This window comes from Lissotriton helveticus, chromosome 2_1, assembly GCF_964261635.1.
Source record: "Lissotriton helveticus chromosome 2_1, aLisHel1.1, whole genome shotgun sequence".
Taxonomy (NCBI): Eukaryota; Metazoa; Chordata; class Amphibia; order Caudata; family Salamandridae; genus Lissotriton; species Lissotriton helveticus.
Genome location: NC_136059.1, coordinates 359,515,906 through 359,543,860, shown reverse-complemented (window position 1 = coordinate 359,543,860; position 27,955 = coordinate 359,515,906). Strand labels below are relative to the sequence as shown.

Below are 27,955 nucleotides of genomic sequence, written 5' to 3'. Positions count from 1 at the left end.
AACCTTTCATACTCGCCTGCCGGTATATATTTTTGGCAGAATTGAAACTGGAAAGTAGGTATGGGAATATTTATTATTCCATGTATTATCCATTCAATGACAGGTCGTTCTGACATTGTCAATGGTAATCTCTCAAGTTTTTCAATGCTCAGAATTGTATAGTCAGCACCCTTCTGTGCCAAACTGATTTGTTTATCAGTGAGATTAAAGATATTAAATAATGACGTTGTGTTGATTAAATGCCAAGGCACATAGCCAGAACGCACATTTTGTAACGTCCAGCCAAGCTGTACAATAGAACGCAATTGGGACTGACCGTGTTGTAACATCAGTAAGTCTTGTGATATTATATCGATTGCTGAAGACACAATGCTGTCCAGAGAATATATTCTGGAGGACAGAGTCATTAACCCATTGTCCACCACAGAAAGTGATTTTTCCAAATTAATACGGTCAATTTCCCGTATTTTTTCTGCTGTCTCAATTTGAGTTACTTTCCAAATTTCGTTATAAGCTGCATATATAGAGGCCGCTATGAAACGTTTTTGACGCTGTTTGCGTGGTCCCAATATGAAATCACGCAAGTCAGCACCTTCTGTAAGTAAAGTTAGGTGTTGCTTAATTTCAGCCAGTGTGGACGTTTGTAGCCATTGAAGGCAGAGCTTGCCCACGCTGTAGGTTGTTACTATCCCTGGATGTTGTCTTTGGGAATATCTAGGGTCTGGCCTAGTCAATGTGAACCCCTGTTCTTTGTTCAGGAATCTGTCTTGACAGTTATTTGTATCTGTGGGCCAGATCAACCATTTTTTCCATTCAGGATGTGTTCTGTTTTGGTTTAATATATGGTTTACGTCTATCTCAACATCTATAGAGCTATTACTGTTCACTGTTGGCTTTGGAATAGACGGTTTGATCAAATCTTTGATTTTGGCTAAGCCAAGACAGGTAGTTTGTTGAATAGTGTCGTGCAAAAATATAATTTGTTCTGGGATCATGCAGGCTCTAAACAATGATTCTATACCTCGTACTTGCCAATCTCTTGTACCCCAAACAGTTTTTGCTTCAATATTATTGTTCCAGAAATCAAACCAAAATGTATTCATTTGTTCAAAGAATGAATCGGAATATATCAATTTTGTGTTTGTAAGCATGGTCTTCATACCTGTCTTATTTGACAATTTGAAATAAAATGTTTCTGCATTACTTGTGTTAAACCCTGAAAAGTATGAATATTTATCATAAAATGTTTTTGAGCTATCTTTTGGAGGAGTAGCACAATGTTCCCATTGGTTATAATTTAAAACATTTCTAGGTTGAGCAGATTTATGTAGATAATGGTTACCATAATGGTTGTAGCAGAACATCTGATCATAATTAGACGAACCCTGCAAATAATCATGTTCTGTGAATTTAGCACACATAACAAGATCAGACATCATATCATTGATACTTTCAAAGTCCCAATCATCTGCAAATGACCTTGGTTTTACAAAGTCACTCAATGAGATCTTGAATTGGTGTGGATACTTCAGGATTTCAACCGGACCATAGATTTCATAATCAGTTTTGTCCCATGCTACACCACCTGGTATAGGATTGGCTGTGAAGTTTACTGAAGAAAGTTCTCTTTTCTCGATGTGTGAAGATGTGTGTGGTTTAAGGACCAAGTTGATTTTCTGACTTGCTGTGTCCATTTTAGCATATTTCCCCTCAATGAAATGTCCCAAACATAGTACTAGGATGAGCCAAAGAATGAGGATAAATGCACCGAAGGCCACCCAAAATTCAATCCATGGAGAGATCAGATAGGTTTCTTTCAGCTGTTGAAAAAGTTCCTTAGCTTTGTCTTTAAAAGTTGTTGTTGATGGCTGTTTCTTTGCTTCACTCAGGTCTTCAGATGAATCATCGAAGTTGATGAAGTAGCCGGATGCTGTTCTGTCAATTGTTCCAATTGTTTTTGGATTTTGCTTTGTTTCATTAGCAAAGTCTGCAGTTACATCATCATAGGTTGTTGTTTCTTGATGAAAAGTTTTAATTTGGGTTTTAAGAGGTTCAAGTTCCATTGCTTTGTTGCATAGTCCTTGTTGATTCACTGTAGATTTCCCAAATGTGATCAGTCTTCCATTTTGAGCCTCTGTATTCGTAGCAAACATTGCTGTTCTGCTACTTCTTGGGAGTCCACTTGGCCTACTGTTTGTTATCGGCCACATGATTGTGGTTTAACCAGGTCGATGGATACAACTCGGTTCTCCTTTTTACCAGCAAGGGGCGGTAGTACTACTGATCTTGTCCCGTTGACAGACAAGACAGGAACTGCTTTTCTGTAAGAAGGCCCAAATTCCTTCTTTACCGCGATCTTTTCTCTGACTAGATCCCCGACTTTTGGAATCCAGACAGGCCTTGCTGGGACAGGTGGTTTCTCTTCAGTGGTTGTTGGCTGTTGTTTCAGTTTTATGTTGCTCAGGTCTTTTCTTGTTTCATTTAAGTCCTGCAAAATAGCCAAACGATCTTTGATATCAAAGCTTTTGTCTTTAACCACTGAAGTCTGACTATCAAGATCTTGGATTATCATTCTAGTCCCGAACAATAGTTCGTACGGACTGAACCCTTTCAGAGAATTCCTTGGCAGGTTATTTAGACTACGTTGGACACTTATTAGATGTTTGACCCACCCAGTACCCGAACCTAATACCTTTTCCGTTATAGATTGCTTCATGTCTTGGTTTTTTCTTTACACCATCCCCTATCCCTCAGGAAGGAAGTGAGAAGAGTTCCGCTATGCTATGCTCATTTGGCCATGCTTCCCCATAAGCTTGAGGGCTAAAGGGAATACATTAGTCAAAACGTAGCATGCTCCTAGCGTATATGCCATTCTAGACTCGCAAATCTTTGTATAACAGTCCAGACGTCAGCCGAGCGCTGGGGTCTACATTATAAGTGAAAATTAATCTTTTTATGTTAATATAACGATTTTTCGTGATGGGTACTTTCTTATTGTTGTTCTTTTTCTGGAGTGAAGTGCCATGGTAATAGTCCTCCTCGCTCGCAACTGCGATCTCTATTGCAGTCTGGGCAGTTTTTTACAAAAATGTGATGATGCAGGCTCATGCCTGGCCACCAGTACACTGATTGTAATTCCTCCAGAGAATCTTTTAGCTTAAGGTGTCTGAGACCCTCACCCATATGTGCGTCTGCTATTAACAAGCCTCTCCTGTCCGTGTTTGGAATCACTCTATCCCCCACTCCAGGGATTCGAGCAAAAGGAACCGAGTTTGCATCGATTATGTATGTATAATTGAGTGGATAATTGATCGGTAGCGCCGAGCAGTCGCCTTTTGATGACGTTTTCACCGCCAGCACAGTTTCACCGTCAATGTGTTTTTCTGTATGCTTTTTTGTAGCTACGGAAGCCGGTTTAGTTGCTACCGCTGTGGCTGTCTCAGCCAATGAATTCCCTGCAACGTGAACGCCATCACGCTGATGACTCAGTGAATGTATCACGTGAGTTTTTGGTAGTTCTTTCTGTAAAAGAACTACTTGTTCCCAAAGCACTTTTTGCTTTATTGTTGCACCTGTGTCATCTTTGTAATCGTTTTGAATCCATTTCTTCAAATCGTTATTGTATGTTTTGACGCAGTAATACGAATCGCACACAATAAGTGTCGGGAATTCGCGATCGGCATTATCTAGCGCCATTTTTAATGAAATTATTTCCGTTTGTTGTTCTGAATTATTTTCCACTGAGTGTGTTTTTGTAAGTAGAGGTCTTAATTTACCTCCGCGCCACACTTCTTTTACAATTTCGCATGTGGCCTTGTAAGCCAGCTCTCCCCAAACTGAGGGTTGAGCATGCCCGTCTGTATGTATTACACATGCGTACTGTCGTAAAGGCAGAATGTCGATTGGCAGAGGGTATTCTTTCTCATATTCTAGATATTTTAAATCTTTCATTTCCGGGTCAAAATAGTATTTTACTTTGTCTGTAGCAACAGAATTTACCCATTGTATCCATTCTGGATTTAGTGCAGTTGTCGGTAAATTACATGGTGTTGTTAATGCCTCAAAAGCTGATTCTGCTGTTCTGACTGTAACCTGTCTACCGTCTGCTTGGTATTTTTCTTTTTCTACAGCTGTTTGAACCGCATGAACAATGTTTTCCTTAATGCTGAACCTTTTTTCAGCTTCTGTGTACAAATGTGATTTGTATGCTATTGGTACCTTCTCTCCCTCATTAGAGGTCAGGTATGTGAATCCGCATCCTCCTGGGATCACTCGAATCACAAGGTTTCGTTTGTTGTCACGTGTTTGTAATTTTGTTTTAACTAACATATCTGTTTGTAAAGATCTCAAAATTTCTGTGTGTTTTTGAGTCCAATTGATTCTTTTAAAATCTGGTTTTATTAGATCATAGAGAGGTTTCATTCTCTCTGCATAATTTATAATGTAAGTTCTTCCGAAATTCAGGAAGCCTAGAATTGATTGTAGGTTTTTTAGTGTTCTGGGTGCTTGGATTACAGCACATTTCTCTAGGATATTGTCAGCCAGGCTTTTGCCTTCACTTGATAGTTCATATCCTAAAAACAGGACTGTTAGATGGGCAATTCTTGACTTTTTAAAGTTGAATTTGTAACCCTCTGCTGCGAACCCAAGTATTATGGTGTTCACTCTCTTCAAGTGAGTATCCAAGTCATCGTCTGTTAGATAGATGTCGTCGACATAAGATAATGCCTCGTCATCATATGTTTGTAGTAATTCTGTTACTCTCGCTGAGAATAATCCTGGGCTGTTCTTGAACCCCTGGGGCAAACAACAGAAATTCTTTTGCGTGCCATTTATTGAGAACGCCGTCAAATATCTGCTCTCTGGTGCTATATTTTGACAAAAGAAACCATTAGAAATGTCTAAGGTTGTTTTGTATTTTTTGCGCACTATGTTATTCATTAGTGCAGCACTGTGCGAGTTTTGTACTGCAAATGTTTTGCAACATGAGTTAAGGTGTCTGTAGTCCAAAACAAGACGATATGAATTGTCTGGCTTGGAGACAGGAAACAAAGGGTTGTTCATTTGTGAGGTGCAAGTTTCAATCACCCCCTGGTATTCAAGTTGATCTAGGATCTCTTTTACCTGTTTTTTAGCTTCTTGCTTAATCGGGTACTGCCCTGGGCAGTAGGTTGTGATTTTAACTGGATTTTGTGAGGAGGAGAGTCCTCATCCCATCCCACATGATTTTTATATAAGGCAGGGGCTTGAGCTACTGCCCACTTTCTTGCAAGTGTATATTTTTTATGAATTGGAATATGGTTTGAGAAGGCAGGCATAATTATTTCTTCGCCATGTGGGCACTCCCTGACAAACTCTGGAGGCCAGTCTTGTTCAGCTAGAAGGATGTCATAGCCCTTGGACAAATTATCCCAAAATAGTCCCCTTATTTTTCTAGTCTTATCCCCCTCTATACGCAATGTTATTTCATATATTTTATGAGGTTTGCTAACTCTGGTATCTGCAGTTTCCACCTGAATGTATTCATTCGTGTCCACTGTCTCCAGATGATTCATAAGGACTTTGCAAGCTATGCTCACTTCTGCTGCGCTGTCTAGCATTGTCTGAGCCCATTCTCCGTTTTTCAGCTGTGTCCTCAGTATTCTCGGCATTGTTGATTACTTTAATACTGGCTACCTTCTTTTTTGGAAATTGTAATTTTTTATTCAGATGAGCAGGTTCTTTGTCTTTGGACTTGACGTGCTCTTTCCTTTGTTCTGATCGTCCTCTTCTTTCCGATTTCTGCGAGGAAGTCTGAAAAGATTGAGAGGGACGTGTATCAATATCTTGATATCTATCAGGTTTCTTTATATTATCCCTATTTCTAAGGTTGTATTTTTTCACAGAGGGCTCCCGTTGGGGAGACTTGCGTCCTTGGTCGGGAGATCTTTCTCTCTGCCAAGGAGACCTTCCTCTGGACTGGAATCTTTTTTCTTTAGGATTGGATTGTTTATTTCCATCCCAGCTCTTTTTTTGATTGTTTAAATTATTTTTTATAAATACCTTTTCAGGACTTTCAACTATTTGGGGTTTCACTGGTATTCCACCCAAACTATCTCTTCCTAGTTCTTCATAGGATTTTTCTATGATTCTGGCAATTTCAGATGGTTGGTCTGCTATATTTGTCTCTTTTAACCACTGGCGAATCGCCACATTTGCTGCTTCTCCCTTTATGTTGGCTAATAATATTGCCGAGACCTGCTTGAAATCTTTCAGTAATTTCATACCGAGAGTTAAGGCGGGTTCTGGACCGTATTCATCTTGTATCTGTTTTAGCACATCTGGTATTACTGACATGGATGGTACACCATGTGTTTTTGTGTAAATGGAAGCAAAGACTGTTCCCCAAGTGTCACAGTCCTCCACATGTGGTGCGATTCCCATTGGAAGACAGATAGTCAGAATCCTATGTTTCTCAACAGGGGTGGTATCTGGAAACACCGCCTCTATTTGAGTTATTTTTTGTGCTAGCCAGAAAGGAATTTGTTCCAGTTTTGCGGGTACCTTACCTAGACAGGACTGTATGTTCTGTGGTGTAATTTTATTTGTGTTCCCCTGATGACTGGTCAGCTGTGGAATTTTAATTGCTGGTTGGATTGTTGAAGTCCGCATTACATATTGGACTAATTGTCTATGTATTTTTATTAATTGTTTTAGCTGTGTTAAAAGCTCTGGTGCAGGCATTTCTTCAATGTCTGGATGTGGTGTATATCCGGCTAGGACCGGCCATGTTGCTCCTGGTCTACCTAGTGGACCGAGCCTGGTGATGTGATTATTATGTTTTAGGGCGCCATTAAACAAGAGCAGATGCTCTTGGAATTTGAGTGGTATTTCCACTTCCTCGAAAGGAGTGTACTCATTAGGAGGTTCCTCTATTTTGTAATAGTGGAAGTCCTTTGTTACAGCGTTTGCTGCTGGAAAGTTTATCCATGAATAGAATACCTCTGTCTGCCGATATTCGTGTGCCTCAATTACGAATATGACTGTACCACCTCTTGGTGTCAGTCCATTTTCTATAAGTTTTAAAGTTATAGATTTCCTTATGTTGACCGGGATGAGTATTGCATTTGGGTCATTTTCCAGCAGAGTATTGTCTGCTTCTAGGAGTTCAGCTGCTAGTCTAACTGTCTCCCTTTCGTCTTCACTTTCTGTCATTTTACTGACAGAAAGGTTATTCTGTTTGTTTGCAGATCAGGTTTCTATGGAACAAAGATTAGATGCACAATATTTTGGAACAGTGTATCCTTCAACGTTGAATAAACCAAGAACCATACATAGGAGTCTCCTCCTGCGAGGTTTGGCGGATATGACCTTTCACCCACTCCAGACGTTTTTGGAGTATTATGGGAAAAAAGGGGTTCTGTGTGAAAAAGCACGACTGAGTTACTCTAATGTCTTGCGTTAGTTTTATCGCCCATCCAAACGTTGGGCGCCATGTAGTGTAGTTCCTATTATCCCAATAGGCTCTGCGCATTGGAATAATATCTTCAATAGTATAGACCTAGGGCAGAGGTTAACTAGGTCTTCTACCGACGATATTAGACTTAAAGTTTTGTGTTTGCCAGCTAGCTCAGAGTTCACTAGAAACTTGCTCGAATAGACAAGGAGGATTTTAACCTCCCTGGATAGACAAGAAGGGATTTAGTTTCTGACAACCATAGAACATGACAACTTTGCTCTCCCCTAATCAAGAGTGTATCTCTAGAGTCGTGTGAAAACAATAGACAACTTATTTTACTCAGTCAGTACGTGCATTCTTAGTTTCACCAGTTTGTAGAGAAATAAGAGATGGGCGTGGTTCAATAAAAGATGTTATTTATTGATCAGTCTCTTTTCTCATACAAGAGAAATGAATCGCTATTATTGCAATACTTGTAGTTAAGTAAAGTGCATACAGTAGAGACAGAATTATAAAATAATACTGTAAAAGCATTGATATGGTTTCTGAGCCATATGATACTTTAAAATGGATAAAATAGATACATACATATATACATTTGACTAATCGTACTCAACTGGTGCTTCTAACCACGCCTACCCCAATGTACCTGACCTAAGCCTAATACGTGGGCGGGAGTAGATAAGTAGCAGTTTAAGTTAAGTTTGTTTTGCCAAGGGACTGACTCGAGAATTCTCTGCAAGGGGTTATTCAGTTCTGTACCTGAGATCTAGAATGATGGAGGGCTGGTATCTCTTATCCCAGGTCTTGATATTCCAGCTGCCTGCGAGGGCTGCTTGGAAGCGCCGGAGCTCGATTTCTCGGCAGGAGAAAGGCAGCGTCTCGTTCTCAGCGCGTCAGGAAGGCGGGGCAGCGTCTGTGGGCTTCGCTCTCTGCTGGGCTCCTCAGCACGTCTCGCTGCTCCGATCTCGTCACCACCGCATGTGTTTGCTTAAGGCAATGTCGGTAATATTTATACCTGAAAGGTGCCGAGATTGACGTAAGGATGGACATATATACGTCAATAAGGATGTCATATGAACGGGCTCGTTCGCACATTCTTTTGCTGAAGTTCTCGGTGAAATCAAAACAATGGCTATGGGAATTTCCCAGGTCGCTGTAGGTTTGATTTGTTTTGAGAACTCCGTATGCCTTATCAGGGGCTGGAGGAATATCGCTTGTCTAATTAGATGGCATGCGTTATGACCTAATCAGATAACGCGCTTCTGTGCCGTGGTGTGGCTTAATCAGATAACGGTTTTTGCACCGTTGGATGGCTGCTAGTTAATTATTAACCAAACCAGGGTCAGGAATAGGGGAATCGATACAGTACCTATAGGAATACATCACACTTTTCTGCCTAAGGTGGTTACTCCCTTCCACCTAGGACAGTCCATTACTTTACCTACCTTCTATCCTCTCCCTCACCCTTCTAAGGAGGAGGAGAGACTGCACCGTCTGGACCCTAAGAGGGCGGTGTCCTTTTACTTGGACAGATCCAAGGACTTTCGTTTGGAAGACCAGCTCTTCGTTGGATTTGCTGGCTGCAAGAAAGGAAGAGCGGTCCATAAAAGAACTTTATCGAGATGGATCGTCCTCTGCATAAAGATCTGCTACTCTTTGGCCGGTAAGGAACCACCAGAGGGTATAAGGGCTCATTCTACAAGAGCTAAGTCTTCAACCTCAGCATTGGCTAGAGGTGTACCTGTTGAGGATATTTGTAGGGCGGCAACTTGGTCTTCCCTCCACACTTTCGCGAAGCATTACTGCTTGGATTCCGAAGTGAGGAGGGACGGTCACTTTGCTCGCTCTGTCCTTCAGGATTTCCTGGTTTAGAAGAGTGGACACCCTCCTCCGGGAGTGGGGACTGCTGTGGGACTCTATTCACAAGGTGAGGAATCCACACGGCAGATGTATCTATCAGAAGAACAAGTTACTTACCTTCGGTAACGCTTTTTCTGGTAGATACAATATCTGCCTGTGGATTCTCACTGACCCACCCGCCTCCCCGTTGTCCACTCTTCTATGCCAGAGTTACTGTAATGTAATTATTTTGTTGTCAAGGAGATGTTTCAACTGCTTTCCTGCATTTGCTTTACACTGTGTGTTTTGCCTTGACTATTGTGTACTGTGTATACTATGTATATATCTACTGTCATTGGTCCGTCCGTGTGCCTCGATGGCACGGAAAAAAGGGCGGAACTGATGTCATCACGCCGGCGTGGGCCTGTTATAGGCGTCGGTGACGTCAGCGGAGTCGCGTGCGAGGCCGTGTCTCTGTGACGTCCAAGTCCACGTCGGCGCGAGGCTACGAAAAGAATTTCCGAATGTTGCTGACGCAAGGGGATATTCACAAGGTGAGGAATCCACAGGCAGATATTGTATCTACCAGAAAAAGCGTTACCGAAGGTAAGTAACTTGTTCTTCAGGTACCTCCAGCTCAGGCACGCGCTGACCCCTAGCCTGGAGGGCCTTGACTCTATACCCGAGTTTAGTCCGCTGGAAGCCAACGTTTTTGTGGGAGACCTAGAGACCAAAAATATCAGACTCTGGTCACCCAGAGTGCGTCCCAATTGGAGAAACTACGGGGGCATGGGAAGAGGATGTGGGGGTCTTTGAGGAAGAAAACTGGAGGGAGGCCTTAGCCGCACCTCGGGGGGCAGCCATAGCAATGCGACTCCGCCTCATCCAATTTAAATATCTCCATGAGTTTATTTTACTCGGGTGCGATTGTGGCGGGTGGGGCTGGTGGCTTACCCGGAATGCCTCCGGTGCGGTCGGACAGAAGGCACATTTCTACATACCGTCTGGCAATGCGTGTCGCTGGACCATTTTTGCGGTGGTCGCTTCCACGTACACCACAGTTTGCCCTATTGCATGTGAAGGAAGGGATCAGGGGCAATATCTATAAGTGGCATTTGTTGCTGTTGGGCCTCACATTGGCGAAACGTGATATAGCCCAGATGTGGAAGGATGCGTGGGCGCCCTCGGTGGCTGCCTGGAAAAATGGATTAGACTTCTGCATGGGGTTGGAGCAGCCGATCTTTGTGGCCCGGGAGTGCCCGCGTAAGCACTTAAAAATTTGGAAGCGGTGGGCTGACTATAGGGGCTTGTGGCTGGAGCCTCCGGCTGAAACAGACGATATCTCGATGGAATGTGGATAGGGACGGGGAGAATGGGCCTGGCGCAGGGTGGGAGGTAGTCTGGGGTGTGTGTGTGCTCGGGTGGGTAGGTTTCGGTGGTGGTTGCGCAACACTGGGGGGAGGAGGGGAATAGTTGGGGCACGGGGCTGTTATTCTCAGTAATACTCACTGTTGACTGAGCTGCTTATCTTGTTTTCTTCAAAAGTCAATTGCTGACATATGCCTATGTAATGTGATACTGCAGTGGACTCTGGAGTACAGAGTCATGCACCTATTGTGCAAATTGACGAATAAAGTTTGTTTTTAAAAAAAAGAGAAGGAAATAATACTTGTGCCATCAGCAGCCGAAATTAACCCATAATGCTCATCTCGCTGTCTTTTAGAAAATTAAAACTTTCCTTTACAAAAGTTGGCAAACTCAGCTTATGTTGTTAGTTTCTTGCTCCTTATTGAAATAATTATTAATATTTTTTTAATGATCTGGTTTGACAGCGCAGCTGTTGCCAGGCAATTATGTGAGCATTACTAGAGAGGGGATTTAGCTCCGCTCACATGGAGTGAGCGAGGACTACATGTTTTGGTTGGGCAGAAATTGTGTGTTTCCACAAAAAAGTCCTTGTCACAGCTGTGATCATTTTGGTTATTTATCCAGCAGCCTTAGTTTGAACTTTCTGGGGCCCACACACGAGATTGAAATGCTATTAAAGTGTCTAGATAACTAGATAATTTAAGTTTCCCTGGCAGTAACACAGGTGGGAGGAGGAAAGTCCTTAACCTAGATGGGGTTTTAGGTCTGGCTTGACAGTGCAACTATCACCTGACCTTTTTAATCTACACCAATATTATTTTACAGTTCTTTGCTTCCACACAAATATATATCTATTCCCATACTATTTATTTGTATATGCTTCACGTTGCCATACAACATTCCTTTCAAGTGAGACATATTGGCATTTCCAATGTTTGTTTTTGTTTTTAAATGTGTATAACACTTTAATTGCTTCTTAACATTTTCTTTTTTAGGAAAAAGAATCCGTTTTTTTGCTAGATGATAATAACTTCAGCGAAATCAACCTGGTTTCTGGGAGGATTAAGAAGAAAGTTGCACGACTTCAGCCTTTACTAAAAAATAAATATGTGGCAGTGCTAGCCACATCCAGAAATGGTGCAGTACTTATTATTTTCCTTTATAAAATCAGTTATTTTGTCACTCAATCTTCTAAGTGATTGTCAGTTTAAGGATTAAGTATTGCCACTTTCTCTTCGTTTATGCAGATTTTGAATGTGTCCGATTTAACTAGTTCATACCTTTCCGTGTGCTGGAAAGTTCTTGACTTTTCATGGCTAGCTATATCAGCCTAGTCATCAAATATTCATGATTAGGCTTGAATTAATTCTGGTACTGAGAATGAAACTGTTTGTCTCGGACATAACTTTGAATTGGTTCATATAGACTTAGTAACTGTATGAAAGACCAAAAAAAGAAATTAAGTGGAAACCTGGTACTATCTGGTTGCATGTTAATGCTTCAGTGAACTCTTAAAAGGGATTCACTGATGCACGTTTATATAGTCATTGTACCTTTACTAAGTTATTAGGCCGCATGTAAAATGATTTTAGTGATACTTTTAAGGGGCACTTCATTGATTTATTTCAATGTAAATAAAAATAAATTGCCTCAGAAACAGGAGAATGACCATGAGGAGTGTTACTGCCTTGAAAAAATACTTATTTATTTTAAAAGTGAGGCAGAATGTAGTGAATATTTTCATCTCCTTACGCGCTCACTTGGTAAGCGTTTGTAGGTAGGGTTGGGGCAGTTAGTCAGGCTTATAGATTGACAGTCATCTGATTAATTATGTGTAAAACTCTATTTCTTGGGCTCTTCTGCTACCACCGTAAATAAAGAAGCCTTCTTGTTGCATCCAAACGAAGGGAAGACTGAAGGTGGTTCTGGGACCTACCCGAAATTTCCAGCAGAAAGGCCATGGGAGACGGAAGGGAGATGCTCCATGAACCTTGTCAAGTCCCTCACCCGCCATATGTGTTTGTCTTTGCTAATGCTCTGGATCTGGATGCGGCGATAGAAAAATGGAGACAGAAATGTATCTACTAAAGGTGACCTGGCCTATTTGGTGCATGGCCCAATGGATGTCCAATGCTGTGACATAAGAGGGTGTGTAAGAGGACCTTGAGGGGACCGCTCCCGAGTGGAGTTCTGGTACTGGTGTGCAGGTGACACAAACATACCTGTATGGCAACAGGAGCATCTCGAAGAGAAGGTTAAGGAATGGAAGTGGACAAATACGTGCCTCTGAATTCCTAATAGGCTATGAAAAAGACTATGAAAATGAGAAATAGCCAACTTCAAAAGGTGTGTGACTCAACAAACATATGGATGGGCAAGAAGGGGAAGATGACTCTCATGAGATGTATTAGTAGACCATACCAAAGCACCATGCCTGGTGTTGGTGACCCTCTTCGTTTAGCAAAGGACCTGCCACTATATCTTACATTTTCTCAGCCCAGATTGATAACTAGAGCAGAAGAGGTTAAAAAACAGACTATAGAAAACTCCAGTTCCTTGGAGGAAAAACTGTATTACAAACCTCTAATGATTTAGGCAAGCAGCAGTTAACTGGAATAGTCCATGATGCAAAGAAGGACCAGGAAGAAGACCTGGTGAAGCGAGCTTCAGACAAGAGACTATGATGACATTAAGGGCGTGGGGCTATTCTAGAGTTAAGCTGCGACTTAGACATTGGATAATAAGGCAGCAGAACAGGTAGCAGCAGCTAGTGGACGTGATTGCTGAGGTGATGGTATGTTCAAATATAACCCAATTTATAACTTTGGAATGGAGGGTGCAAAGAATATAAACTTAATACAGTTGTCCTCTGAGTGATTACAGGGAACAATCAACTACAAAGAAAAGCAAGTGGCCAGCAAACCTAAAGGTGTTTGAGGAACAATCTTTCTTTAGTGAAGAAGCTTAAACACTGTCCAGTAGTTATCACAGGGGCTGTTGATGAGGCAATGGAAAAATGCATAGGCAAGGTAACTTGAGTTGTCAAGAATGACATCAGGGACTGTCGTCAAATAAGGAGCCTCACCCAGATGTTGAATAATCTGAGCGTCAAAGGTGTATTTTATTCTACATTTTACTACAGTACTCCTTACACAAGATGTCTGAGTGCTTTAGAGAGAACAGCAAGCAGGAGGTCTGTGTCCCAAAGAGATCAACTTTGAAGCAGTACTTGAGGGATATCTTGGAATTAATGAAATTAGCCTCTGAATACATAAGTTTAGAGCCTATTTTGGAATGGTAGCATCTCATCTTGGCAATGCATATCTGTGGGCAACATTTTTTATAGGGTGGAAGCTGATCTAGAAAAGGATTGTGAAATGGTTAGTTGGGATCTCAGATTTTTCTATTCAAGTCTGAGAATTTCTCTGCTTTTGAGGTGTTTTTGCCACTTGAGATGTCTTTCGCAGAGTGCAGATAGTTTGAATGAGGGCAGTGGACATCTTTAAAGGTTAAGCATGCCAAATTGATCTGTATTCCGGCCTCCATGGAAATCCAGTCTCTCAAGACTATAGGGTGATTGAATTTGAGAATGTGCGAGATTAAGTGAATGACTGAAGAACTGCTTTGATCGGGACCACATCGGATTTCCTGACTCCAAAGCGAACAGTATTCCTTTAGTTGATTTGGGAGATTACCAAGGATTGAACCATCAGTTGGGAAGTTCGTTGAAAATAGGTAAATATAAGTTTGTTTTTTTGTGAGATGAGGATGTGGATTTATCCATAAGGTGGTTGATATATGATGTCAATAATGAAGTGGGAGGATCTGTTCAGATGCCCAGTAATTAGAGTTCTAGCTAAAGGAGGGGGTTAAAGCCAGCTAATTGAGGGTACTGTAGACATTAATTGTTTAGTTTGTAGTACTTTTGTTTCTGCAGTAGTAGGACGTCTCTTTTATCTGGATTTAGTTTGAAGAAGTTGGCAATCATCCAGTATTTTAGTTTTACTTAACAGGTTTTTAAAAGGTGAATGTCCTAAAGGCAATTGTTTTTCTGCTATATCGAAGTTTTGTAAACGTATTGATATATCATAATACCTCAACCTTTCACCAGATCCTACAATTGTTTAATGTAGAGTGAAAGAGCTTAGGTGTAAGGATGGAACCTTGAGGCATTATGTGTGTGTGATATTATGATGCGTACCTCTAACCGCTGATTCCTTGCCATATGAATATTCTCCCAGGCTTCAAACCAGATCCAGAAACTCAAAAGCAGTACTCCTAACTGCCAGTAGGTGGTGTTGAGCGGCTTCGCACTAATGTGTTCAGCTTCAGAAATTACAAGCTGGCCGCATTAAAGCTTCACCGAGAGGCACTGACCTTAGTTCCTTTCTTTCTGCTCCTTCACACACAGCTCCGGAATTCTACTCTTCTTGCCTTTGTAAAAAAAACCCTTCCTACTAGGGTGCAAGCGAGCAATTACCCTGCCAACTACAACCGTGTAGCGACTGTCACAATAAAAATCTGAAGTAAACAAAAAAGTGTTGGATGGAATGCTTTAAGTCATCTTAGCCACTGGTAATTACTCGGACCACTTCCTGAGTCCATTGTTATTTTGCACATCATGCCACCTCAGTTTAGATTTTTGACCTTGCTACACTGGGAACAGTCCAACCCGAACTGCGAGTCCAGGACCTCCATGAACCGGAACAAAGCAGTCCAGGACCTGCTTCTGACACTTATTAGGGCTCATCAGTTGGATTTCTTGTGTTCTGGTTCAGAAAGGACCTGTCTTGGCAGTTGGGGTTGGACTGTTCTCACTGGAGCAGGACCAAGACTGGTTTGCATATAGTGCGGTCTATTATGAGGCGGCATGGTGGTCGAAAGAAGGATGGGTTGAAATGCTACCCTTTGCAATTGGCAGTGGTTAGCCTTATTGCTAGCATCCTACCATCCGTTTTGTATGTTTAATGTACCGCCATAAACAAGGGACTGTCCAGACGTGGGTCCCTTGCTTGCTGTGCCATTGGAACCAAGCTAGACCCCACTGAAGAGACTCAGTCAATGCGAAACTTCTCTTGGGTTGCTTGTGTTCTGGTTTTGGAAGTGCTTGATTTGATAGTTCAGGCTGAACTGTTCCCATTGGAGCAGGATTAAGACTGATTTGCATGTGGTTGGGTCTAATCTGAGGTGGCATGATGGGCAAAAGAACGACTGGTTGGATTGCCACACGAGTGATTGACAATGGCTATACTTATTACAAGCATCCCCCTATCACTTTTTTATGTTTGATCTACAAATAAATGTCTGATAGACCCCCACGATGTATGCCTGTGGTGTCGGGTGTCAAAGTACAACTCTAGGGCCTGCGATGACTGTGGCCAGATGAACCTGAAGGTTATACGGGAACACGAGGTGAAACTTTACGTTGCTAATCATCAGATGACTCTGCCATGACAGGTCTAACCTCCCACTCCCGAACTCATTCATGCAGCAGATCTTCATCAGGGTCAAAGTCTTTGGGTAAGTCCATAAAGAACTATAAGAAGTTGGAGCGGGAATCTATCCCTATCCACCACTCTCAATCAAAACCAACTTTATTCGGTTTTTCATAATGATAGAAACACCATAAAAGTTCATAAAATACATTTTTACACATTGACTCAATTTATAAAAGCAGTTAAAAAACTAAATTAAAAAAAAACAATTTATAAAAACAGACTATTCTTAATGACTTGGCTTTTACTTATGTTCTTTGTGCTCAGTTCATACTTTTCAATATCAAAGATTAGAGCGATGACGTATGCAAAATTTAAGAAAGCGTGCAATCGCTTTTGCTATTAGTTCGTTTTCAAGATATTGTAACGCCAAGTATGCTGGGCGGCATTGGCGTAAGCCCCAATGTTTTAATATGGGCAATAGCCAGTGCCTACGGGGTGCCATAAAAAATTTGCAAAATAATGTTGTGTGTATAGTTGACTGTTGTGATTGGGAATCGCAGGGGCATGGTAGTAGTTTTGATGACCAGTCATTTTGTATGGGAAAGGAAACCATTAAATGGAACATATTAAACCTAAAACGTGTCCGCAGCAGTTTTTCAAATTGGGTTACTCTATACATCAAATAGGGTTCAACAGGGAACACAGTTTGTACCAATAGACTCTGCTGGACAGAAGGTTTATGAATCTCTTTTAACAGGCGTACCTGGCGCAAATGTGCAAGGCATGCTTTTTTTAGGTCTAATTTGGAGATATTATTTAAAGATAGTGGGTCTGTAAAAAAATGTTCATATCCCATATCTGTTAAAAGGGCTTTAACGTAAGCTGTCCATTTTATCCTTCTGTAATGATCGAGCGTCTGAATGTCTTGTATGATGGATCTTGTTAGGTGACATTGTTCAGTGACCCAAATTCGACGCCATAGCATTACAGGCTGGGCTTTTATAATGTCCTCTAAATAGTCTATGCCCAGCTCTACATGACAAGCATATGTAGAGGAATTTTTTGGTAATCCGAGTAGGAATCTTAAAAAGGAATTTTCTACCTTTTGTAGTTGAGTCACATTTGCGAAGCCCCATATCCCTGCCCCATAAGTAGCGGTACTGACGCATTTGGCATTGTATATTTTTAACATTTCTGGAGGTGGTTTCTGTCCCAATTTTTGTGCAAATGATCTCAATGCCATTGTTGCTCTTAAAAAGGATAATTTCCTGGCGTTGATTGCTGCCTTCCATTTAAATTTTTCGTCGATTACGATTCCCAAATATTGATATGTTGATGTTCTCTCCAACACTTCTCCTTTCACAAATAGTCTTTTGGGTTTTACACTCTTTTTCCCCACATGCATAGTAAAAGTTTTTTTTACATTTAAGAACAAGTTCAGGCTCAGCATAAAATCACAATATTTATCCAATGCTCGCTGTAATTCCACCGAGGTTCGAGCTAAGATGACCGCGTCGTCGGCATATAACAAGGCAGGTATCTGCCGACGACCAACTGAGGGGAGATCTTTGCTTCCTTCCAGCATGGCGGCCTCAAGGCCATTTGTGTAAAGGGTAAATAGAAAGGGGGCCAGCACGCATCCCTGTCTGACCCCCTTTTCCACTCTAAAGCTTTCTGTCAGTTGGCCCTTTGTCCCGAATCGCACTCTACCTGTTGCTCCGGTGTAGAGTTCTCGAAGGAAATCCACGATAGGAGGATCAACTCCCATTGTAAGAATAATTCTCCACAGCCTTGAATGTATAACACAGTCAAAGGCTGCGGATAGGTCTATATACACCATATGGAACACAGTCCCCTTAGCCTCCACATATTTTCCTGCCAATAAAGACAGGTTTAATGCTTGATCTACAGTACCTAACCCCTCTCGGAATCCATACTGTATTTCTGATATGATGTTTTGTGTAGCTGACCACTCCTGGAGTCTCTCGAGAATGATCCGACCGGCGACCTTCCCAAGAGAGTCCGGGAGTGAAATGGGCCTGTAACAGGTTGGTGAATTTCGGTCTCCCTTTTTAAAAATCTGGACGAGGGGGAGGAGCTTCGCGCGATTCCAAGATGGACGCGTGAGCTAAGGGCTCCCGATACCCCTTCCGCCTCCCGCGACTATCCTGTGCAAGATCCTGATTTTGATGATGGGTTCTCTTTATTGAAGCCCTGCTGATGCCAGCGTTCTTTTCAGAAATCGATTTGGCCGTCGGATACTGGACCTGCTGCGCTTTGAACTTTGAGGCCTATATCGTATGCCAGCCGGGGGCTTAAGTCCCCGAGGTACCCAGGTGGCAATCGAACAACAACGGCGGATAAGCCACGCCCGCTGCCCCTGGTGTACTTTCGGTTTCGTTTCTTCTCTTTGTTGTGAACACTCACTTCCAGATCCGAGTTCCGATTCTGCTATCGCTGCCAGCCTGCTGCTTATGCTGCGCCCTTATCCACTCGCAGTTCAGAGCCTGCCACGACGGAGTTCGCTTTGCCTTGATTCTACAATTCCCGTTGGAGCTCCTTCCACGACATGACGGGCAGAACAGTCGTTGAGAGGCGCGGCAATAGAGGCTCGTCCCGAGGGGGGGTCACCCAATCTCAGACCATTGATCGATTTACTCGACCACGGGGCTCCCTGGGCGGATTGAGTGGTGCCCTGGAAGAAACTGGGGATGGTGCTCCTGATGACGAGGAGCCAACGTTGAAGGACGTTATGGGCGCTATTGCGAGTGTCCAATCCGCCATGGGTCAGCAATATGAAACTCTAGCGGCTAAGATTGATACGGTGGCGATTGATGTCACCCTCATCAGAGCGGACCATGGGAAAACGAATGAGCGTGTCAAATCTCTCGATCTCAAGACTGCTAGTTTGACCACGGATGTCTCGGACCTTCAGACCACGGTCCGCCATCTTAGGACTACTTGTGACCTGTTTGCCAATCGGTTGGAAGATTTCGAGGGCCGGGCCAGGCGCAATAACGTCCGCATTGTGGGTGTCCCGGAGACTTCTGCCGACATGCCTGTTGATATCCTGGTGGAGGACCTCGTGTTGAAGCATCTGGTGCCGAAAGGCCTCAGTAAATTCTTCGCTGTGGAGCGCGCCCACCGTGTTCCGGGTGGCAAGCCAAAGTCGGGAGCCGCTCCGCGGCCCATAATTGCTAGACTTTTCAACTTTCGTGATAGGGACGCTATCCTGCAAGCTTCGCGCACCAATGGGCCCACTAAATTTGAGAACGTTTCAATTAGTTTTTACCCTGACTTTACTCAGGCAGTTCAGAAACAGAGGATGGGCTTTACGGGTGTGAAAAGACAACTCAGAGACCTGGGACTGAAATATGCTATGCTCTTCCCGGCCCGCCTGAGAATCGAACATGCTGATCGTGCATTCTTCTTTGACCGCCCTGAGGTGGTTAGTGAATGGTTAGACACTTTGTTGACGCATCATGAGGGCCCGGAGGACTCGAGAGGCGCTGAGGGAGGCGTGGAGGGCCAGGAGCAGTGAGTCTACATCGGCGAGCCATCATCCGCTGCAGTGGCTTAGAGACTTTGTTTCAAGCATTGTGTGAATGCCCGGGGGGGGGGGGTTCGGGGATCTTCCTCCTCTGGGGACTTTTTCTCTCTTTCTGTAGGTTAGTTCAATGGGGCGACAGGCACACTGCAAGTTGGGGTGGCTATTAGGTCTACCGCAGGGGTGCAGGGAGGGGGGTTTGAATTTGATGGGTTCCTTGGGGGTGGTGGTGGGGTTCTTTTCTCTTTGTTGGTTTCGAGGCTGTGCTTTGCTTTACAATTGCTTTCATGTGTCTGTTTCGGGATGGGAGGGGCGGTCGGTCTTCTTCCGGGATGGGGGGTAGGAGACTCAGGGTGTTGAGCTGGAATGTTAACGGTCTTGGGGACAGGATAAAACGTGGGATTGTGCTACAATATTTGAAGAGACACACCCCAGATGTGGTCTTGCTTCAGGAGACCCATTTGGTGGGCAATACATGTCATGCATTGGACAGAAGAGGCTATCGTTTGGTGGCACATTCCGGCTTTACTTCGGGATCAAGAGGGGTTGGTATCCTGGTCAGGAATTCCCTTCCCCTGGAGATAGATAGCACGGTGCTGGATGACAGGGGCCGCTATGCTGGCATTACGGGGAGATGGGAGGGGAAATTGATATCCATACTGTCTATTTATGTCCCGCCTGGGCTGCAATCTACCACATTCACCGACTTGGGTGAGGTTGTCCTTGGTTTGCCCGATGGCTTACTGGTGTTGGGTGGGGACTTTAACTCTGTGGCGAATGGAGAGAGCGATCGTAGCCCCCCCAGGCTCCTCCCTGCCTCGCAGTTGTGGTTGGGGAAATTCTTGGATGCCTTTGGTTTGGCCGACTGCTGGAGGCAGCTGCACCCTGGCCGGCTTCAGTACACTTTCCACTCGGGGGCTCATGGCAGTCTCTCGAGAATTGACTATTTCCTCGTGCCGGTGGTGCAGTTGCTCTCTGTGCGTGAAATTAAACACTTGGCTAGAGGGATCTCAGACCACTCCCCGATATGGCTCCACTTGGATATCTGTTTGGGGAATGGGGGCCGAATTGCCCCGATAAATCCATGGCATTTTCAGGACCCTAAGATCAGAGCAGAGGTGGTCAAATGCATGAATTTTTATTTTGCTGAAAATGAGGGATCGGTGTCTTCCCCAGTCTCCTTATGGGAGGCCTATAAAACTGTTATCCGTGGTCAGACTTTATCCCTAATTGCTGACAAGAAGCGGCGCACACAAGAAGAGGTGGTGAGATTGGAGTCTGAGATTACTGTGTTGGAGGAGCGGTTGGAAGCTGAGGTTACGCCTGAGACGCTGCATGTTTTGGCTCTTAAGCAATCTGATTACAGAGCCTTGGTTACTACCTCGGCTGAGGCACTACATCGTATGCAACAGGGGCGTCTGTACGACGTGGGTGACAAAGCGGGGAAGTTGATCGCATGGCTGGATAAGCGAGACAGACTGAATCGTGTGGTGCCTGTGGTTGAGAGAGTTGATGGAGTGCGAGTCGTGGACCCGGTTGAGATAGTTGAGGTGTTTGCCCAGCACTTTCGGGTTGTGTACGCGCCGGTTTCGGGCTTGCCGGAGGAGGACTCGCGCTTGCTACTTCGTGATCTTGAGCTGCCCAGTCTCGCGGAATCGGACGGGGAAAAAAAAAAAATAATAAAATCTGGACGAGTACAGATGTTTTCCATGATTTTAACAGGCCTTCTTCTACAGTGGCATTTAGTACATTCGTCAAGAGCGGGGACCAAGGTTCTTCCTTATATTTAAAAATGTCAACAGGAACCCCGTCTGGCCCTGGGGCCTTACCTGTTTTTTAGGACTTTAATGCTTTCTTTACCTCATCATGTGTGAAGTGCAAACTTAGTGGATAAGTGACTTGATTCAATGGATCCATATAATCCATACTATGTGATTTCCCTATACCAAAAACATTAGAATAGTGGTTTGCCCATTCATTGTTGGTAATTGCAATGTCAATGGATGGTAAATCCTCTTTATCTGTGAGATATGGTGACCTTACTATTTGCCAGAACTCTGCGCTATCTTTAAGTTCCGAGCTTTTCCTAAGACGCTCCCATAGATCAGCTTTTATCTCTTGTTTTCTGATTTTCATCACTAGGGCGTATTCTTTTCTTAGGGTAATGATCTCCTCTCTGTCTCTTTTGTCCCTTCCGAGCGCTTTTTTTAATTTTGAGTGTGCTTTGGTGCAGGCTGGATTAAACCAGCCTTTCTTCGCCTGGTTTTTATGTTTGCAGGATCTAGTAAGTGCCTTCTTTATATTTTGTGAGATAGTATTGAAGCTGGTTATTACGTCGCTACATTTTGTCTCACACCCTAGGCAGATGAATATATCTTTTTTACATTCAGTGACTATTCCTACAGTGATTGCTTTTTTATCGATATTTCCCCACTTTAAGGTGTAGCCATTCAAAGAGCCCAACTCAAGATTTTGTTGATCTAATAATATCAATGTATCGGGGTCTTTTTGATTTTTTTGATCACTCAGGGCGATTATAATTGGGAAGTGATCGCTCAGAGGGTTTTTAGCTACTTCAAATAATTCTATATTTGGGCCTTTATGTATTGAGATCAAAACGTAGTCTATCAGACTCATCAGTCCCCTTCCATTAAAGGTTGGTGTAAAGGGTACTCGGAAAGGCCTTAATTAATTTGCGAAGCCCAGTTCTAATTCTGTTAGGACCTCGTTCATTTTTTCACCCTCAATTGAATGTGTGAAGTGTGTTATCCTGTTGCCATCATCTTCCTCGATTCCACATTTATCAGTATTATTATTCCCGCATAAGTGGAGATTAAAGTCGCCGCCTCAAAGTATTATACATGTTTTATTAGCATATTTCTCCTTTAAATCTTGTAAGATTAGAGAAATCTCTGAGAGGAGGTTGGTCAGATCGTCTAGTTTCTTGTTGTTATAAAAATTTACTATGATATATATCCTCTGTTTGGTTCTCTTTAGAATAATTATTTGATGGTTCTCTTTTCATTTCAGAGGAACAATTTCCTCATTGCATAGAGTATTTGCTATATAAATAATTAGGCCACCACTACTACTTCCAGATGGAGATTTTTTAGCCGGGGAAAAAAAGGTCTTGTACCCAATTATGTGTATTGGGTCAATGGCCCATGTTTCCTGGAGACAGATAACACTACTTGTGTTAACTTGATTCAGGAAGTTGGGGTTCGTCACTTTAGCCAGCAAGCCAGCTATATTCCAAAATGTTAGATGTATTAAAGAGGTACTGCTATTATGACTAGGGGAAGTGGTTTTAATTGATACATTTTCCAGTGGTACAGCACTAGTTTTTAGTTGTAATGAATTGGTCACATCGATTAATCCCATTTGGGTGAGAGGGATTAGAGTATGTTTATCAGAGAAGTTTGCTGTATCCTTTTCTTCTCTATCTGGAATACTATCTATCACCTGCCCCTCTGAAGTTAATGTATACATAGTTGTCCCTTCAGAGTGGTCATTCTTTTGTCAATCATTAAAATCAAGAGTAGACAGTGCAGTAAACCTATTTTGGATTGGGATGCTATAGGAATTGCCTGGTGCAGCAGCAACTTGATGCCAACGAGGGTCCCTATATTCTTTATGCGGCATTGTGGACAAATAAGGATGAAATGAAATGAAATGAAATGAAAGAAAATTTATAGCGCGCGAACTAAGCCCAATGGGCATCAAGGCGCCTAGCTCAAAATAGTTACATATCTCAGGTGCTATTCACTGGTATGCTTTCTTAAAACACCATGTTTTCAGGGCCTTTTTAAAAAGGGGCAGTGAGGATATCGATTTTAATTCAAGAGGGAGTGTATTCCACAGACGGGGGGCAACTGTTGAAAAGGCTCTACCTCCCCATCTGGTCTTCTTAGACCGTGGAATAACCAGAAGGTTTTGTTGTAGTGAGCGCAGACATCTGCTGGGGACATAGCCGGAGAGAAGTGAACCCAATCCAACAGATGTTCCAGATTTCAGAGCACTATGTACTAAGCAAATGATTTTGAAAGAGATGCGGTGCTCTATCGGAAGCCAGTGTAGGCTCTTTCTGGCTACAGTCGCAGAGGAAGAATGGGGGGTATCCAGAACGAATTTTGCAGCCGCATTTTGTACGGTTTGAAGTCGCTGTATTAGTCCCTTATTAATCCCTGCATACAGTGAGTTGCAGTAGTCCAGCCTTGAACCAATCAATGCAACCACTGTCTGTTTCCTAGCTTGCGGGGAAAGATAGTGCGCTATTCGACGGAGAATTTTAAGAATTCCCCAGCAAGTAGCCATCGTTCTGTTAACCTGAAGGGTCATTGCCAGAGAAGTATCGAACATGACCCCCAGGTTCCTAGCTGAGTGGGAGGGAACAGGGCAGGTTCCTAGGGATTGCGGCCACCAGTCACTTGACCACACATCCTGATCCTTTCCGAAAATCAGCACCTCGGTTTTGTCGCCATTCAGCCTCAAGGAGTTGGCTACCATCCAGTCAGAGACTGACTGCATACAGCTCCTGAAGTTGAAGGCGGAGGTGCTGACCGGCTGGGTTAGTGACACCATGATCTGAGTGTCATCTGCATATGACACTACTTCCATTCCCTGGGCTTTTACCAATCTCGCTAGGGGGGCAACATAAATGTTAAATAGGGTCGGACTCAGGGCCGACCCTTGTGGTACCCCACATTGCAGCGATGTAGGGGGAGAGAGGTATTCTCCTAATTTGATCCTCTGTTCTCTATGATCTAAAAAAGAGGACAGGAGGTCCAGGGCTGACCCCTCCACTCCCATCTCCCTCAGACGAGATGTTAGTATCGAGGGAGATAGGGTGTCAAACGCTGCGGTCAGATCGAGTAAGACCAGCAGTGTTGTCTGTCCCTGATCTACCTTCATTCTGATATTATTGGTAACCATAGTAAGTGCGGACTCCGTACTATGGAGTTTCCTGAACCCGTGCTGGGTATGATCTAAAAACCCAGAGGAGTCCAGGAAGGCAGACAAGTGCAGATTCAGATGGGACTCAAGCATTTTGGCGGGGGCAGGAAGTAAGGATATGGGCCTAAAGTTTTTCAAGATGGTTGGGTCAAGTGTAGGTTTTTTAAGTAACGGCCTAACAATGGCTTTCTTCCAGTCTGACGGAAAAATCCCGTGTGACAGGGCACTATTCATTACTTCCAATAGAGGAGGTAGAAGCGTAGTCCTACACTCCTTCAGTACTCTGAGAGGACATGGATCCAGAGGGGAAGAGGATTTAGTCCTATTCAGCAATGCGTTAAGATTATCAAGAGTAATCTGAGGGAAACTAGAGAGGGTCGTAGTGGGGTTTTTTGTCCTGACTTCCAAATTTGTGAGAGCCTGAGTAGTATCAATCCCAAGTAATTTTTTCTGCGCTTCTAAGTTAACAGCAATCTCATCTATTTTAGTATAGAAAAAGGATGAGATCTTATCGCAGAGCTCCTGAGAACCCTTCACTGGGTCTGGAACTTGCAGTGTACAGAGTGAATCCACTATTTTGAACAACTCTTTAGATGACGTGAGAGACGTGGTGAGTTCAGAGAAATATTCTTGTTTTGTTTTGATGACTGCGGCCTTATATTCGCCCAGCTTTTGCTTGTGGGTCTCTCGGTCAGCATGATCCCATGATTTCCTCCATTTTCTCTCCTGTCTCCTGCAGCTCTGTCTCTGCAACCTAAGGGACTCGGTGAACCAGGGGGCAGAGGGCCTCCGTCTCGCTGAGTATCGATGTGTAACAGGAGCTAGCTCATCTAATGCACCAGAGATAGAGTTTGCAAGATTTTGTGCAGCCTTCTCAGGATCTGATGGCAGATAGACAGAACCAATGAAGGGGGCCAAAGCGTCATTCGTGATATTTTTATAGTTCCTTTTACCCGTTCCCTGAGTTAAATCTTTACTAGAGGGAGCTGAGTGGGAAAAAGTCAGGGCTAACGGTACAGCCAGATGGTCTGTCCAGACTAGGGGTTCCGGCGTCCCTGTCTTGACTCTAGGGTCGTTGGAGAAGACTCCATCGAGGGTGTGGCCTGCCTGATGTGTAGGGCCCTTAACCAGTTGGCGAAAGCCACATTCTTTAAGAGGATCGACCAGGGAGGATGTATCTTTAGAAGTAGAGTCATCTAAATGAAAATTTAGATCCCCTAAGATAGTAAAGTGAGGCTTGCCAACGTATGGCTCCAGGATTCTGAACAGGTCACTGCTAAAATTGGATCTAGGACCTGGAGGCCTGTAGACAAGAAGGCCCACAAAGGATGCTGATGGAGATAGGGAGATGAAGAAATGCAGGACCTGGAGGGGGTCGGAAGGCGCAGTCAGAGCATTAATATGGCAGGTAAGATGGGACTGATAAAAAATCGCTAATCCGCCACCTCTTCGCTTGACTCTGTCAAATCTCTGAAGAGCATAACCCTCCGGAATTGCCATTAGGAGGTCATGTCCCGAAGTCTCCGAGGCCCAAGTTTCAGTTACAAAAACCCATCCAGGCTTTCTAGAAGACACAAAGTCATGGAAGGCTACATTATTTTTAATTAGGGAACGAGCATTGATGAGAAATCCTTCCACTACGTGAGTGCTTTTATCCAAAGAGTAGATTTCTTGAGATGGATGACTAACCAGAGAGGGTACATCAGGGCTCCAGATACCTGTAGCAGATGTAGCCATGAGCAGCAGGTCCTCTGGAGTATGTCTATGGTGGCAGGAAGACTCCACTGGTTTCCACCCTAACATTTCCTCCAAAGTGTAGGAGTGTGGTGTCTGGGAGGGGCGGTCAGGGGGCCCTATGTGCAGTCCGTCATGCAGCTCGTCCTCAGCGCGGACGGGCGCAGACGGGCTGAACTCTGGCGTAACTCCGGCGCTAATACGGCGCGTCCGCTGGTCGCGTCCGCTGCGCGGAGCCATGATCGTATGTATTTATGCAGGTGACTCACCCAAGATGGCCGCCGCTAATGGTCCACCCTCTTCCCAGGTGTCTCAGCCCTAATATCGGCAGGACAGTCCGTGGGAAGGCAACAGAATAATTGTAAGTGCAAGCAGGGGTATTTTAAAACCAATTTTACAATTAAAAATATACCAACACCATAAAATCGATGTGGCACCAAATGACTGGCTTTCTCGGCGCGCTAATGCAGGGGAGGGAAAGGACACAAGGGGTAAGGGCTGGCAGTAAATAGCACGAGCAGAACAGGTATCTATCGCCCGGCTCAAGCCTCAGGCGTTTTATGTAGTAATCACTCGAATAGGGAGCTCAGCCTGAATTTATGCAGGTGACTCACCCAAAATGGCCGCCGCTAATGGTCCACCCTCTTCCCAGGTGTCTCAGCCCTAATATCGGCAGGACAGTCCGTGGGAAGGCAACAGAATAATTGTAAGTGCAAGCAGGGGTATTTTAAAACCAATTTTACAATTAAAAATATACCAACACCATAAAATCGATGTGGCACCAAATGACTGGCTTTCTCGGCGCGCTAATGCAGGGGAGGGAAAGGACACAAGGGGTAAGGGCTGGCAGTAAATAGCACGAGCAGAACAGGTATCTATCGCCCGGCTCAAGCCTCAGGCGTTTTATGTAGTAATGAGACATACAGGATGAGACATAAAATGAGAGTGTATCTGTGGTTGTTGTCTTTGTGTAGGAGCATTCGGATAAGTGAATTTGGGATACTGATGTAAAAAGGGGGAGTTATTTTCTATCATTTGATAGTGATCAAAAAGAGGAGTAGCTAGATTAGATCCCGTAGTTGTGGGATTTGTAATCAAATGCCTATAAAAATATCCCACCGGGAGAAGAGTGGTATTAAATTCCCAGACCGAAGGTGAAGGGGCCTTTGCCAAGGTTTTCTCAGCCCATTGTGGGTTCTTAAAGCTTATGGAAATGCAGTCACCCTCGAATTTTTTCTTCAGGGGGCCTATCCATCCTACTCTCTGTACATTATTTATTTCTCCTGTGCATTCTATCGGAAAATTACAGTTTGCTATCAGCCAATGTAAGATCTTGTTTTTCAAAGAGGAGAAAGTTTCCTCCTGATCGTGTCTGAGTTTAGGAACATTAACCAAGACCAGTACATAAGCACCACATTCAGGTGGCAAATTGATTCGTGAAGGAATCTGTCTTGAGTTGTATGGTGGATCATGTAGTGGCCGAGGTTTTTGAGAAGTTGCGAAAATGGAATTCGATTGGTTAGGTATCTTTATCTTGTCATGAGATGGTACTATCTTCTTTCCTGCTTTTACAGTTGTAGCCTGGATGTTAGTAGTTATGCTCGGAGTAGAACTGCTTCCTACAACAAAATTATT

At 43.6% G+C, this 27,955-nt stretch overlaps 1 protein-coding gene across 4 annotated transcripts in view; it reads left to right on the top strand.

Moving 5' to 3' along the window:
- The window catches only part of CPLANE1 (ciliogenesis and planar polarity effector complex subunit 1), a 2,766,109-nt gene that overhangs the window by 189,304 nt on the left and 2,548,850 nt on the right, over window positions 1-27,955 (top strand). For all 4 annotated transcript variants that reach the window (XM_078674971.1, XM_078674972.1, XM_078674970.1 and 1 more), the window contains exon 3: window positions 11,644-11,785. In XM_078674971.1, the coding sequence (XP_078531097.1) occupies window positions 11,644-11,785 (142 nt within the window). The remainder of the gene's footprint in view (window positions 1-11,643; window positions 11,786-27,955) is intronic.